The sequence below is a fragment of the Panicum hallii genome, chromosome 9 (genome assembly GCF_002211085.1).
Source record: "Panicum hallii strain FIL2 chromosome 9, PHallii_v3.1, whole genome shotgun sequence".
Classification (NCBI taxonomy): Eukaryota; Viridiplantae; Streptophyta; class Magnoliopsida; order Poales; family Poaceae; genus Panicum; species Panicum hallii.
In genome coordinates, this window is record NC_038050.1 from 3,127,034 (window position 1) to 3,140,257 (window position 13,224).

General features: G+C 42.8%; 1 protein-coding gene across 1 annotated transcript; it reads right to left on the minus strand.

Moving 5' to 3' along the window:
• Positions 1 to 520: 520 nt before the first annotated feature.
• LOC112874453 (5'-3' exoribonuclease 4) lies at positions 521 to 12,467 on the minus strand. Its single transcript, XM_025937775.1, has 22 exons — positions 12,261 to 12,467; positions 12,063 to 12,165; positions 11,903 to 11,979; positions 11,631 to 11,822; positions 11,416 to 11,535; positions 11,270 to 11,332; positions 10,994 to 11,128; positions 7,701 to 7,865; positions 7,525 to 7,602; positions 6,419 to 6,505; positions 5,859 to 5,930; positions 5,631 to 5,729; positions 4,674 to 4,744; positions 4,285 to 4,413; positions 4,109 to 4,185; positions 3,943 to 3,983; positions 3,783 to 3,857; positions 3,474 to 3,625; positions 3,287 to 3,391; positions 3,114 to 3,189; positions 1,951 to 2,027; positions 521 to 1,722 (listed from the first exon to the last, which is right to left on the minus strand). The coding sequence occupies exons 1-22, from the start codon at positions 12,465 to 12,467 to the stop codon at positions 954 to 956; spliced, it is 2,970 nt and encodes a 989-aa protein (XP_025793560.1). The 3' UTR covers positions 521 to 953.
• Between the last annotated feature and the right edge of the window lie 757 nt (positions 12,468 to 13,224).

Sequence of the window (13,224 nt, forward strand, 5' to 3'; positions counted from 1 at the left end):
GACGGCGAGGAGGCGGCGTGCCGGGCACCTGTGCTGGGCGCGAGGGCCGTCGCGAGACGGCGCTCACTGCACGCGAAGATGAGGGTCAGTTCCTCTACTCTTGACTACAGCAGCACGAGGAATAATTAACTATTTGCAATCCTTACGAGATGAGTGGTATATGAATTGCCATTATGTGAGAGGGGTGAATGTGAGAGAGGTTAATTGCACTTGCACCCCTTAAACAGTGGCAAAAAAATTAATACAGCATGAGGAATGGGTGCCCATCGTCTCTTCATCTCCTGTAGCTTTTGCCGCACGCACAAGAGCAACCCACAAAGCGCCACCGCACGTGACCGAACGATGACCCACACGACAATGTCTTGTGCTCCACCAACGAATACACCATCCCTAAATTAACGAAGCAAGCTGCTGCCAAATCTTTTGGTGCAAAATACCAGCGGCATGGCAGCTACAAAATGGTCTACTGACAGTCTCATCCAAAACTGGGCAAATATTGCATGAAATTGAGAATGCCTACTGGTTGCCACACAACAGAAACTTGATGTCAAGGTTTATTTACCTTCGCTCCACGGAAGGGCCAAGAATACCTGCCCCCCAACTCTTTCACAAGATACGGGTGGGCAGGTGATTCATCCGTCGCGTGGGGCGGGGGAGATTATTCAGCGGTCAGCACAAAACAGTTTTTCAGCTATCCACCTAACAGCTTCACTACAGCAGTGCTTTTCCCATATCCTGTCCTAACAACTAACAAGGTTTTTTTCTAAATCCCTTGTCATAAATGTAATCAACTCCTTTCCATGTAATACAACAAAACAATTCATCAATGGAAAATTACAGGGATACAAGAAAAACAATGCCTGCTTACACCAAGAGATTGTTTATCTCCTGGCAGCAGGATGCCCACACACATTAAACACGGCGTGCGAATTTCCAGGAGCTGGGCAGCAAAGTTATGCTGTGGGTTCTTCCTGTTTACCCGACTCTGACAGACCATTACCATTAGTAGCTTGGGTTTTGACACGGTATACCTTCGTAGCCTGTTGTCTCTTATCCTGTTGTGATCTCGGGTTATCCTGCTTCGGCTGCCTATCCAGGACTGTCCTCGGATCATGCTTTGCAGGTACACCCGTGGGGCCTCCACTTGGTTGCTTGCCAATCCAGTTACTGGGAGGTAATGGTGGTGGAACCCCATTTACTGGTCGCTGCTGCGGGAATCCTCCAGTTTGGAAAGGCCGCTGATGTGTAACATTGATGTTCTGCATGGGGCGCTGGGGTGGGGGTCCAGCATAGTGATTAGGATGTGGTTGATTGGACCAATACCCGGAATTCTGCATCATGTTATTCTGATGAGGCCTTGGCCCTTCATGGATTGTCAGTTTTGACATTGATGCGCGGATACTAGCTTCATGGCTTCGGGAGTTTGGACGTTCCAGTATCCGCATAGGCTGTCTGTTAGCTTGAGCATCACCAAAGAATTGAGGATGAGAGTTCGGGACACTTCTGGACATGTGTGGATGGTATGAATTGTCCACAAAACCCCTCTCATATCCCAATGGTCCGGCAGGCCTTGGTCTGTTTCCAAGGCCATAGGGTGCACCTCTATAAGGCATATCAAGTAGCCCGGCAGCGCTGCCAGATCTGATCTGGAGGGAGTTTTTCACCAGACGGTGTGCAGCTTCTCCTAAGAGAGAACCTGACAGAGCTCCAGAAACCTGAGGCCTGCAATTGGAAAGAAATCATGAAAAGAGCTAACAAATTACCATATTGGTTTTTTTATAGTTAACAGAGAGAAAGGGCTAAGCAGAATGAAGCAAATGTGTATTCATCTATCTTTGCTAGAGTAAAACTAATACAGTATTCCATTGATAAGAGATGCCCAGAATCTATGAATACTCTGTAGTGCAAGTGGAAATGTTCTGCTAAAAGCATAAGAAATATTAATCATACCTGTCTCTTGCTTGCCGGCGACTATTGTCTTCATGCCACAATACAGGAAAGGGTTTGAAATCACTAGGTTTCAATATCTGCAAAATGGTACACTTGTTGGACTATGAATTTGTCTTAAACTGCTTAGCAAACTAACATCACAATTGGTAAAAAAAAAAAGTCGCCGTATATTTCAAATAGCATGCTTGCTATAAAGGTAGAGCCATGACAGTGCAAACAATAAAGGATAAGGGAGCTAAATAATTGCAATATAGTTCTAAAGGATAACACAACTCAATAATTGAAATATAGTATCACTCGCACAAGAAAATATTATGCTTATGTGTTCCACATTTATAAACCATTGTGCTGCAATGTGCCTTGCTTGCTGCTGAACTTTTCAAAATTTGTCAGCTTACACAAAAGCTTAAAAGAACTTCAGTTAGCCAGATCAATATATAATCACTAAAAGTTTTCTAAAGAAGTTACACACTATGATATTTTGCAAGAAAAAGTTAGCAAACACTAGCTGTTTGCGTCTTGCAAACTGCAAATAATGTTTAAAGAAAATGCCATATTAAAAGAAACAGACGCTTAAACATAAAAGAATAATCCCTCCGGTTCAGTTTATAAGGCGTAGTTTGATATGGCACGGTCTCCCAAATTACAGTTTGACCATTCATTTATTTTATACTATAATTGTTATGATTATAAACTTAAGATTATTGGATTGTACATTTGATTACGAATCTATCCATATCAAGCTTGTTCTATAATAGTTAAAAAAATTGGCCAAATTATTGGTAAAAAATTGTAGAGTTTGAATTTTGATATGCGTGCACGCCTTATAAAGAGGACTAGAGGGAGTACTAAACAACATACCACCAAATACTTTCGCTTGCAAACACTGAAATGTTTAAAGAAAATGCCATACAAAAAAAACAGATGAGTAACATAAAAAATACTAAATAATACATCACCTAATACTTTTGCTTATGGGTCAGTAATTACTCTTTCCCAAAATGGAAAGAAGCGATCATTTTTGTATTGCTAATGTAAAAACACTGAACTATACATGCCTAGGTTTTTATTCTTTTTTGTCGAAGAAAATACAAGCTGCTACACTTTCATTTATCAAGAATTATATGCCCCAATATGCACATAGGGTGTGGGTCAGCAAATACCTTTGCAGGTACGATGACCCCCATTGGGGGCTCCGGGATGTGTTTGTGATATTGAGGATTAAGGTAGGTAGCATTCCTGAAAATATAGAAGAAAAAAAAAAGAAATATAGCGCTAGAACATTTACAGGGTGGCTTTTAGTTTACAATACACTTTTAGATGATAAGATGCTTACAAAACTCTGTTTTGGGCAATGCCGTTGAACCCCTTAACTGGAGATGTTACAGTGATGCAATACCAGTTCCTTTCAGATAAACAAAGGAACCCATTCATTCCACCACTGCAAAGAGTATTAACATATCACAAAACTGTAAATAGATGCTGAGAGAAATGAAATATCAGTATCTAGTGTCTCTACCGACCTAGCAGCAGGGTCAATGGGTATAACATAAGGATCTGTTCTTGGTAGATGGTTGTACATTTGATACAGAAACGCAATCTGAGCAGTCAATGGATGAGAGTCCCGAACATATATGATGTCAAACATTGTCCGATTCCTGAATTTCTCTTCTTCCTGCAAAAGATACCAAAAACAATAAACACATCGAACAATTGAAACGAAAAATAGAAGCCCAGAACAAGAATGCTGCAGAGAAAGAAACTAAAGTACAACCACACTGAAAATAACAAGCCAAGAGGGTTCGCAAAGAAGGAATGTAGCATATACGTACTGTCAATGTATCTTCTAGTTTTCTCGTCTCAGCAAGCAAACGCATTTCGTCAATAAAAGGCAATTTTGCAACACCCTGGATAAAAAAAATTCAAAATAAACAAACCATCATAACAAAATCAGCAGCATAAAAAAGAATGGTCTATCCATTTATACATTACCTGCCATGCAAAACGTTTACCGTTCATGTCTATCTCAAAATCTACAGGTGCATTACAACATGTTAGGCGGCATGGGTTAGTATGATTTTATAATACATAATATCATCCTATGCATTTGGTAGTTCCTGAATACTTTTATTTTGTGTTACATAATAAGAGGTAATACCTTTGGGATAGAATGATCTCAAAGGTGAATTTGGATCGGTCATTAAATCACCATAGTATTTTGGCAGTGCATTGGAGCTACAGAAGAATATAGTAAACATCTCAGAACCCATTATATTTCACACTCTTTCCATCCAAATATGGAACAGATTCATTTGCATAAGGGATATAGCAAACCTTGCAGCTGGTAGTGTCCCCATGAGTTGATCAAATGGCTTGAAAGGTTGACCCAAGAAAAATGTTATCTCCAATTCAGCCAAGTCTTTTAAGTCAGATGCAAAAGGCGCATAATGATATGGATAGAACCTGATGAGGATGAAACAGCTGGAATTAACATGTCATACTAAACACAAGAAAAGTGCTGCCTAGAAGAGTATGTCAATCTAATTGCTAAGCATGTCCATGGTTAAAGAAACTTTTTAAGCGGGGCTAGTTAAAGTGGACATAAATTTTAGGTCAGGAATAGTGAAGAACAATACTCTGACGCTCTATAAGTGAGGTTTTAGTATCTACCAAACTAACAGTCGTAACATACTCTTGACAGTCGATGGTCAATATTTACCTACCACTGCCAGGAACAAACACCTTGATAGTAGTATCTCATAACCCAACAAAGACCTTCCACATATTTCTGGACCTGAAATATGCATAGATTAGATGTGTCAGGAGCAATTGGCGACCAGATAACAATAGCCAGGAACATAATCTAACTATAAAAACCTGCTAGTCTCAATTGTGCTGCACTATAACTAAGTATTTAATATAACATATAAATTTAATAAGCATACAAAAACAACAATAAAGCCTTTGTACCAAGCAAGTTGGGCAGGCCAGCGATAAAACCCAATAAGAGCCACATGAACAAAAGAAAAGGATTGTACTAAGTACATGTGGATTGCTAAATTCACACGCTACTACTTCTATTTAGGGTTTCATCTGATGGCTGGGCTTTTACTATTGCTCATCCAGCCTCACAACCTTCCTCCATCACCCCGGCTTGAGAGCAATAACACTTAAACAAAATAGGCTTATAAAAAGATAAAAAAAAGTTTCAAAAGCACTTCAGACATGAATAATCTATAGTAGGTTGAGACCAGCTCACAAATTGACAAAACCAAACTTAAAACATTTAAATCAGGTTAAGTTTTCACTGTACCAAAGACAGATCAACCTCATTAGCTTATTTGGCAATTGACCATGCAACCAACAAGTCAAAAAGTTGGTTGATTGTTCCAGTCTGTAAAGCACTAAGGCCGAAAAAGGCATCTCAATGGTGTATTCAAAATTTCCAACAATGAACTATCAATATTAGTCCAGTTAGTAGTAAGTTGTGGCTGTTTGAGTTATTAGGACAACATTCAGAAGATGGTTACTGAGTATTTGTTATCTAGCAAACCTCATAATATAGGCACTGCAGAATTTAAAATAAAGTGTCTCGGAGCTTAGTAAGATGGTAACATTGAGTCATTTAATTAGGAGTTGCTGCTCATGATAAATCAACAGTGCCTAGAAAGGAGACTCACAACATCTCTCCGAACTTGAGCGATGGGTTTTGATTCTGCCTCTTCTTTAAATTTCTCTGCATAGTACCGCTCCCTGTATCCTGGCTCTCCTAACTTGACCTGAACGAAGAAATAGAATGAGGGACAGCAAACAATTTTCATAATTAGAATCATCAGAGACATTACTGAACGAAGATATTTATTCAGACATTTCATGTTTTGTTGTTTGGGGGGGGGGGGGGGGGGGACCTTGTCCACATATTGGTTCTCCTCAGAATTTTCCTTCTGTATTTTGTTTCTCTCTTCATAGTTCTCGCGTGCCTGCAATTTAGCAATCATAAACTTAATTTGTCTTCTAAGATAGCAATGTCAATGCAAAGATTTAACAAACAAGCTTTTGTACTTTTAAGTATTAACACATAACATCTGCAAGAATCATGAAATTTTCAAATCCATTGAAAATGTATATTAATGTGGAATTTGAAATGTATTCCATGTTGAGCAGTTCGCTTCAAGGTATTATTATAATCATCAGATCTATGGTATCTTAACATGCTGATATGATGTCATAAAGACTGATGTTGTACTATAAACATAATGTAGCATATTATGACTTTGACTGGCCCAGAATCACTGGAATAACTTAAAACTCACTACAAAATGACCCCACAACTTTCATGACAATTATATATTTTCACCACATAATAGTTTTAAAAAGGTGAACTCCTTCGATTTGCATGCATAAAGAACATATGGGAGTACAGAAATCAAGAAGGACATCAAATGAAGATTGGTTAGAAAATAAGTACCTGTTGAATGCGTGCACGTTTCTGGAAAATTTGTTCTTCATTGACAGCAACAGACTGAATGAAATGTTCCACTCGGTCCAATACAACCTTTCGTTGGAATGGAGAAAATGTCAAGATTTCAGGCACTGGCCGCATTTAAAAGAAAAAGGATAATCTGGGCATTCAGCAAAGAATCAACTTTGGTGAATGATGAGACCAAAGGTTTTAATTTTGTGGAAACTTGATCACAGCAGGACAGGGGAAAAACTAAGGGTCTCTGAGATGGCTCAGTGTCAACTGTGGCGGCATAATGAACTAAATATACATGTATGCGATTGAGCAGCATGATGTGCAGAGTATGCCACTGTTGCAGCAAGAACAACATATTACAAACAAGCACATATCTATCCCTAACTAAAACCAATGTGTGCCATTTGCAAGTTGGCAAAAGGGCCATGCTAAACAAGAAAACATCGACCAGAGATGACGTATGAGTTGACTCAAGTTACGTGCTACTGAGCTGTAACAAAACATGCTTGCCAAACACAGTAAAGCCACTGGGCACTTTAACTAAAATCTTAGAACATTGGGTTTGTCTTCTGACATTCCAAAAGCAGTTCCTTTTCACATGCAATGCTACAAAAGGAAATGTCCATGGCTTCCATAACTTATCTGGCACTAATAATGGTATGATGTTCAAATCAGTCAGTCAACTTAAGTAATGATACTATAATTTCTGCAATTCAGTGGATCCTACTGACTATATTACATAATTGCATTTCAAACCAATATGGTTGTATAATACCAAACTTGCAAAATGGTGGGATTGGTATCATTTAAAGCTTAAGGAGCATTAACATTTTGCAAGAAAATATGATGATACAAGATGACAGCATAACCATGAAGAGAGAATTACTTTCTCAATTGGCTTCCCTAAACAGTCGTAATGATACACTATGAAAATATTTAACATCTCAATGTGCATCACATGGTTAAAGAAAATCCAACAGTCCACTATAAAGCTGACCAAAGAACTATGTTCCCACATTCCGTAAGTATTTGCTAACACTAAAAAAATGCAATTGAATGGCATCAAACAGTACAAGAATATGCATGTGAGAAACTACCTCGCCCCCATCAGTGAGGTAGCCACCCATTGATGTGAACTCCGCCCTGTAGATACTCATGAGAAGGTTAATGGCACCCTGCAGAATAGAGCTGGCAATTAATAACAGTTATGCACAAATCATCTAATAAGATAAAGTGTATATGAATATAATGGATGTTTTTAAGATCAACAAACCTCACGAATTTCCAAAGTTGGCATGTGAGGCAGAAAGTCGTTGCCAACAAAGAAACACATAAACACAAAATCATCGATAAGGCGTTCAAAGTTTATCTTGAAGGGAGCATCTACGATTTCCAAATCCTTCGCCAGGTATTCACGCAGCACCCATATGTTAAGAAACTGTTAACAGGAATGTGGTCACATAGAGAACCAACAGGAGTAAAACATGAACTGTAACATATCTCATGTACACAATAAATACAGTACAACAACAACAACAACTTAGCCTTTTGTCCCAAGCAAGTTGGGGTAGGCTAGAGATGAAACCCACAGAAAACAAGAATAAGAAACACAAAAAGTGCACAAGCCAAAGGAAGAGTTAGGGGTTAAACAAAAAGTAACAAAGGTCACGGTTCAGGTACATTAATTGCTAATCTCCAAGCGCTCCTATCCATAGCTAATTCCTTAGCGATATCCCACTCATTAAGGTCTCTCTTAACCGTCTCGTCCCAAGTTAGTCTAGGTCTACCTCTACCTCTCTTTACATTATCGCCCCGCTTTAAAACTCCACTACGCACCGGCGCCTCGGGAGGCCTCCGTTGTACATGTCCAAACCATCTCAACCGATGTTGAATCAACTTCTCATCGATAGGTGCCACCCCGACCCTATCTCGAATCTCTTCGTTCCGGATTCTATCCCTTCTTGTATGCCCGCAGAACCAACGCAGCATACGCATCTCTGCTACACTCAGTTGCTGGACATGTCGCCTTTTTGTAGGCCAACATTCAGCACCATATAGCATCGCTGGGCGAATCGCCGTCCTATAGAACTTACCTTTTAGCCTCTGTGGCACCTTCTTGTCACAGAGGACGCCCGAAGCCTGCCGCCACTTCAACCACCCGGCTGAAATTCTATGTCTAACATCTTCATCAATGTCTCCATCTTTCTGAAGCATTGATCCTAGATACCGGAAAGTATCCTTCTTGGCCACCACTTGACCTTCGAGGCTAACGTCCCCATCCTCATGCCTAGTCGGGCTAAAGTCGCACATCATATACTCGGTCTTGGTACTACTCAGTCTGAACCCCCTCGACTCTAACGTGTGTCTCCACAGCTCTAACTTCATATTAACCCCTACCCTACTCTCATCAACTAGCACCACATCATCAGCAAAGAGCATACACCAAGGGATATAACCATGTATGTCCCTTGTGACCTCATCCATCACCAAAGCAAATAGATAAGGGCTCAATGCTGACCCCTGATGTAGTCCTATTTTAATTGGAAAGTCACTGGTATCGCCATCACATGTTCGAACACAAGTCATCACATCCTTGTACATATCCTTGATGAGGGTAATATACTTAGTTGGAACTTTGTGTTTTTCCAAGGCCCACCACATGACGTCTCTCGGTACTTTATCATACGCCTTCTCTAGGTCAATAAAGACCATGTGTAAGTCCTTCTTCTCCTCTCTATATCTCTCCATCAACTGTCGTACTAAGAAAATCGCCTCCATGGTCGACCTCCCAGGCATGAACCCAAACTGGTTTTGGGTCACCCTTGTCAATCCTCTTAGGCGATGCTCGATAACCCTCTCCCAAAGTTTCATCGTATGGCTCATCAGTTTAATCCCCCGGTAGTTAGTACAACTTTGAACATCTCCCTTATTCTTGAAGATCGGTACTAATATGCTTCTCCTCCATTCCTCCGGCATCTTGTTTGACTGGAAAATTAGGTTAAAAAGCTTAGTTAACCATACTACCGCCCTCTCGCCCAGGCATCTCCACACCTCAATGGGGATGCCATCGGGACCCATCGCTTTACCTCCCTTCATCCTCTTCAAAGCCTCCCCGATCTCTGCCTCCTGAATCCTCCTCACAAAGCGTCTGTTGGTATCATCAAATGAGTCGTCCAACTCGAAGGTAGGACCCTCATTTTCCCCATTAAACAACTTGTCGAAGTATTCTCGCCATCTGTCCTTGATCTCCTCATCCTTCACCAGAAGTCGATCTGTCCCATCCTTGATGCATTTGATTTGGTTTATGTCCCTTGTCTTCCTCTCGCGGGTCCTAGCTATCCTATAAATGTCCTTCTCTCCTTCCTTCGTACCTAGCCGTTGATACAGATCATCAAAAGCCTGACCTTTCGCTACACTTACAGCTCGCTTTGCAGACCTTTTCGCTAATCTATATCCCTCGATGTTGGTTGCGCTCTTGTCGAGGTGAAGGCGTTTGAAACACTCCTTCTTCTCCTTAATAGCCCTTTGCACCTCGTCATTCCACCACCAAGTCTCTTTCACTTCCTGCTTGCCTCCCCTACTCACACCAAACACTTCTGAGGCCACCTTCCGAACACATATCGCCATCTTTAGCCACATATCATCTACATCTGCTCCTTCTTCCCAAGGCCCCTCGCCTAGCATCCTCTCCTTAAACGTCTGAGCCTCTTCCCCTCTAAGCTTCCACCACTTCGTTCTCGCAATCTTGGCACGTTTGTCCCGGTGGGCACATACCCGAAAACGAAAATCCGCCACCACAAGCTTGTGTTGGGGGACGACACACTCCCCAGGTATCACCTTACAATCTAAGCAGGCACGTCTATCCTCTCTCCTAGCAAGGATAAAATCGATTTGGCTCGAGTATTGTCCACTATGGAAGGTCACTAGATGGGACTCCCTCTTTCTAAAGAGGGTATTCGCTAACAGCAGGTCGTAGGCCAACGCAAAATTCAAAACATCCTCCCCCCCCCCTCGTTCCTACTACCATACCCGAAACCCCCGTGTACTCGCTCATATCCTACATTAGTCGCACCCACATGGCCATTGAGGTCTCCTCCTATGAAGAGCTTCTCACTGATAGGCACGGTACTAACCATGCTATCAAGATCTTCCCAGAACTGACTCTTGGAGCTCTCACTAAGACCTACCTGAGGGGCATAGGCACTGATCACATTCAGAGCCAAATCTCCAATAACCAACCGCACTAGGATAATCCGGTCGCCTTGCCTCCTAACATCTACAACTCCATCCTTAAGGCTCTTATCGATCAAGATGCCTACACCATTCCTACCCGAGGTTGTCCCCGTGTACCAAAGCTTGAAGCCAGAACCCTCCACTTCCTTCGCCTTCTGGCCCTTCCATTTAGTCTCCTGCACGCATAGAATATTTACACGCCTCCTAATTGCTCCATCGACTAGCTCTCTTAACTTACCTGTCAGAGACCCTACGTTCCAACTACCTAGACACAATAAATACAGTGAACACAAAAAAATATACTAGACCAAACGGTGATATAGTTCAGAGTACCTGGTACTTCTTTTTATGAATAGGAGGTAGCTCCACAGAATTATCAGCCTGGCTAGGGCCTCTGCATTCAGCAGCCAAATGCCCAACTTGACCGCATAGAAAACATTTTTCTTGTTGCCCTGGCATGGAGATCACCTGTAAAGTCAGTTGAATTCTGTAGTTATGGAAACAGTCCTAAATTATCATAATAAAGAGGACGAAATTGTACATCCAGAAATTGGGCATAGCTATATGTGTATAAATATACTCCCCAATAAAGAACTGCCAGAAGTTTACCTCTCTTAAAATTGAGAAGTGGACCTCGTGAGTTGCCAGTGCAAGCATAATCAAATCAGCATCCTGGAGAATAAGGTGGCTAATGTGTAACACACATACTTAGTTTAAACAGAAGCATACTAGTTTAAAAGTTGTAGTAGACTTACCAGGCCATATAAGCAATGGCGTGTATTGGGATCAAATCCAGGAAGATTGCGCTGCAGGCGGATGTATGACATAATTTTGTGCTCTCCCTCTCCAGGGACATTGGAATCAGACAATATTACCTTGAAAATACACACGATGCAGATCTCAGTTAACACACTACAGCCTAACTAGGATTGGGAGTAACTTTACAATTCCAAGCCAGTATAATAAACACCTTGACAGACTGCCATCCAAGGGTATGATTTAATCTCAATTGTATGTAGTACTGAAGCGCCGTAGATAGTACAAACATGAATTGCGTCCCGGGAGTAATGACATTCGAGTCAATTGCCTCCGACTTCTCCTTCTGGGCTAGAGTCCTACCCTCTGCCTCAAATTCCTTCCTCAGCCTCTCCTCCTCGGCTGCCTGAACAAAGTAGAAACAATATGAGAAAACAGCTGCCACCGCCTGCATGAGCCAAACAACCACAGCAGCTATAAGGTTACCGCATCAGCCGCGTCCTTTGCAGCCCGGAATCGCCTGGACCTCTGCTGATTCATTTTCGCCCTTGGAGCAACACCATCTAAGTGACAAAATTGAACGAGCCTGTTACTCAGAGCCCAAGCTGGGTACATTACAGGTAGCACCACTGCAGCAGCGACTCACCAATTGCCATGTAGAGGAGCTTCCTGGGGCGGACAAGGCCGAAGAGGTGGTCGATGTAATCAAAAATCGACTTGAACACCTCGTCGTATGTGGTGGGCGCCGGCTGCAGGGAGAAAAAACCGTAGCCGTGGGATCGAGAGCTGAGCAGACACTAGCTGGGGCTCGGGGGGCGGGAATCGAGCAGGATCGAATGCGTACCCGGCCTTCGGGGTGGAAGCAGGGGTGAATGATGCCATTCATGTCGAGGTAGAGGTTGTCAAACTCGAGGCCGTTGGGGTTGGGGCGGCGGAGGTCGACGGGGACGAAGGCGCCGGGCTCGAGCTCCACGGGTTCCTCCTCCTCCGCGTCCGACACGGTCAGCGGGTAGCGGTCCGCCAGCCACCGGTAGAACGCCGGGACTCCCATCTCCGACCGACCTGCCCTGCCGCCGGATCTCCCCCTTGCTCCGGCCTCCCTCTCGTGGGGCGGCGCTTCTGGAAGCTTCTAGCGCGGCAGTGGCGTGCGGTGGTTGCTGCTGCCTCCTCCCTCTCTCTTCGGTTCGATCTGGGGGACGGGGGACGAAGGCGAGGCTGCGGGAAGGAGGGCGGATGGCCTCGCGCGTGCCGCGTGCGTGCGGGTTGGGCTTCCGTCTCGGTCACTGCGGCTCGGTAGTTTTTGTGCGGTTTCTAGCCCGATCCGGGATGGATGAATGATGGGCTGCAGACCTGCAATAATAAACCCGTAAGTACGGCCTGCAACTGCAAGAGATGACTGGAGGCCGTACGATGCGTTTCTTCCACGGTCAGGATCAACGTGGCGCTTGTAACGGCGCTGCAGTTCAGAAAAAGTCATATTCAAGTTTTGGTTACCAAAAAGCTGTAAAATCTCGGCATTTCGCCGGATATTCGCCTCTGTTTAGGTCTGCAGAAATTGCTCCTGACTTGTTAGCTGGCTTGACTCGCAGCCGACTCGACTTGGCTCGATCCAATTCCTATCAACTTGTTAGTATAACGAGCGATTTGCTCGCGAGCCGAACAAGTTACACGTACAACATGATTTCCACCTACCTTACAGGCCGTCTAGAAGCTAACACTTAGTATTTCCTTTATGCCTTTATACTTATCCAATGTTCATTGAATGGACCGATCAATTTATGTATCTGAGAGATCTAAGACTCATTTTT

Coding starts and splice junctions, on each gene's coding strand:
- LOC112874453 (XM_025937775.1), bottom strand. CDS start 12,467: ATGGGAGTCCCGGCGTTCTACCGGTGGCTGGCGGACCGCTACCCGCTG. Junction 11,129..11,269: donor ACTTCTCAATTTTAAGAGAG/GTAAACTTCTGG, acceptor CTGACTTTACAG/GTGATCTCCATGCCAGGGCA. Junction 3,626..3,782: donor AACTAGAAGATACATTGACA/GTACGTATATGC, acceptor TATCTTTTGCAG/GAAGAAGAGAAATTCAGGAA.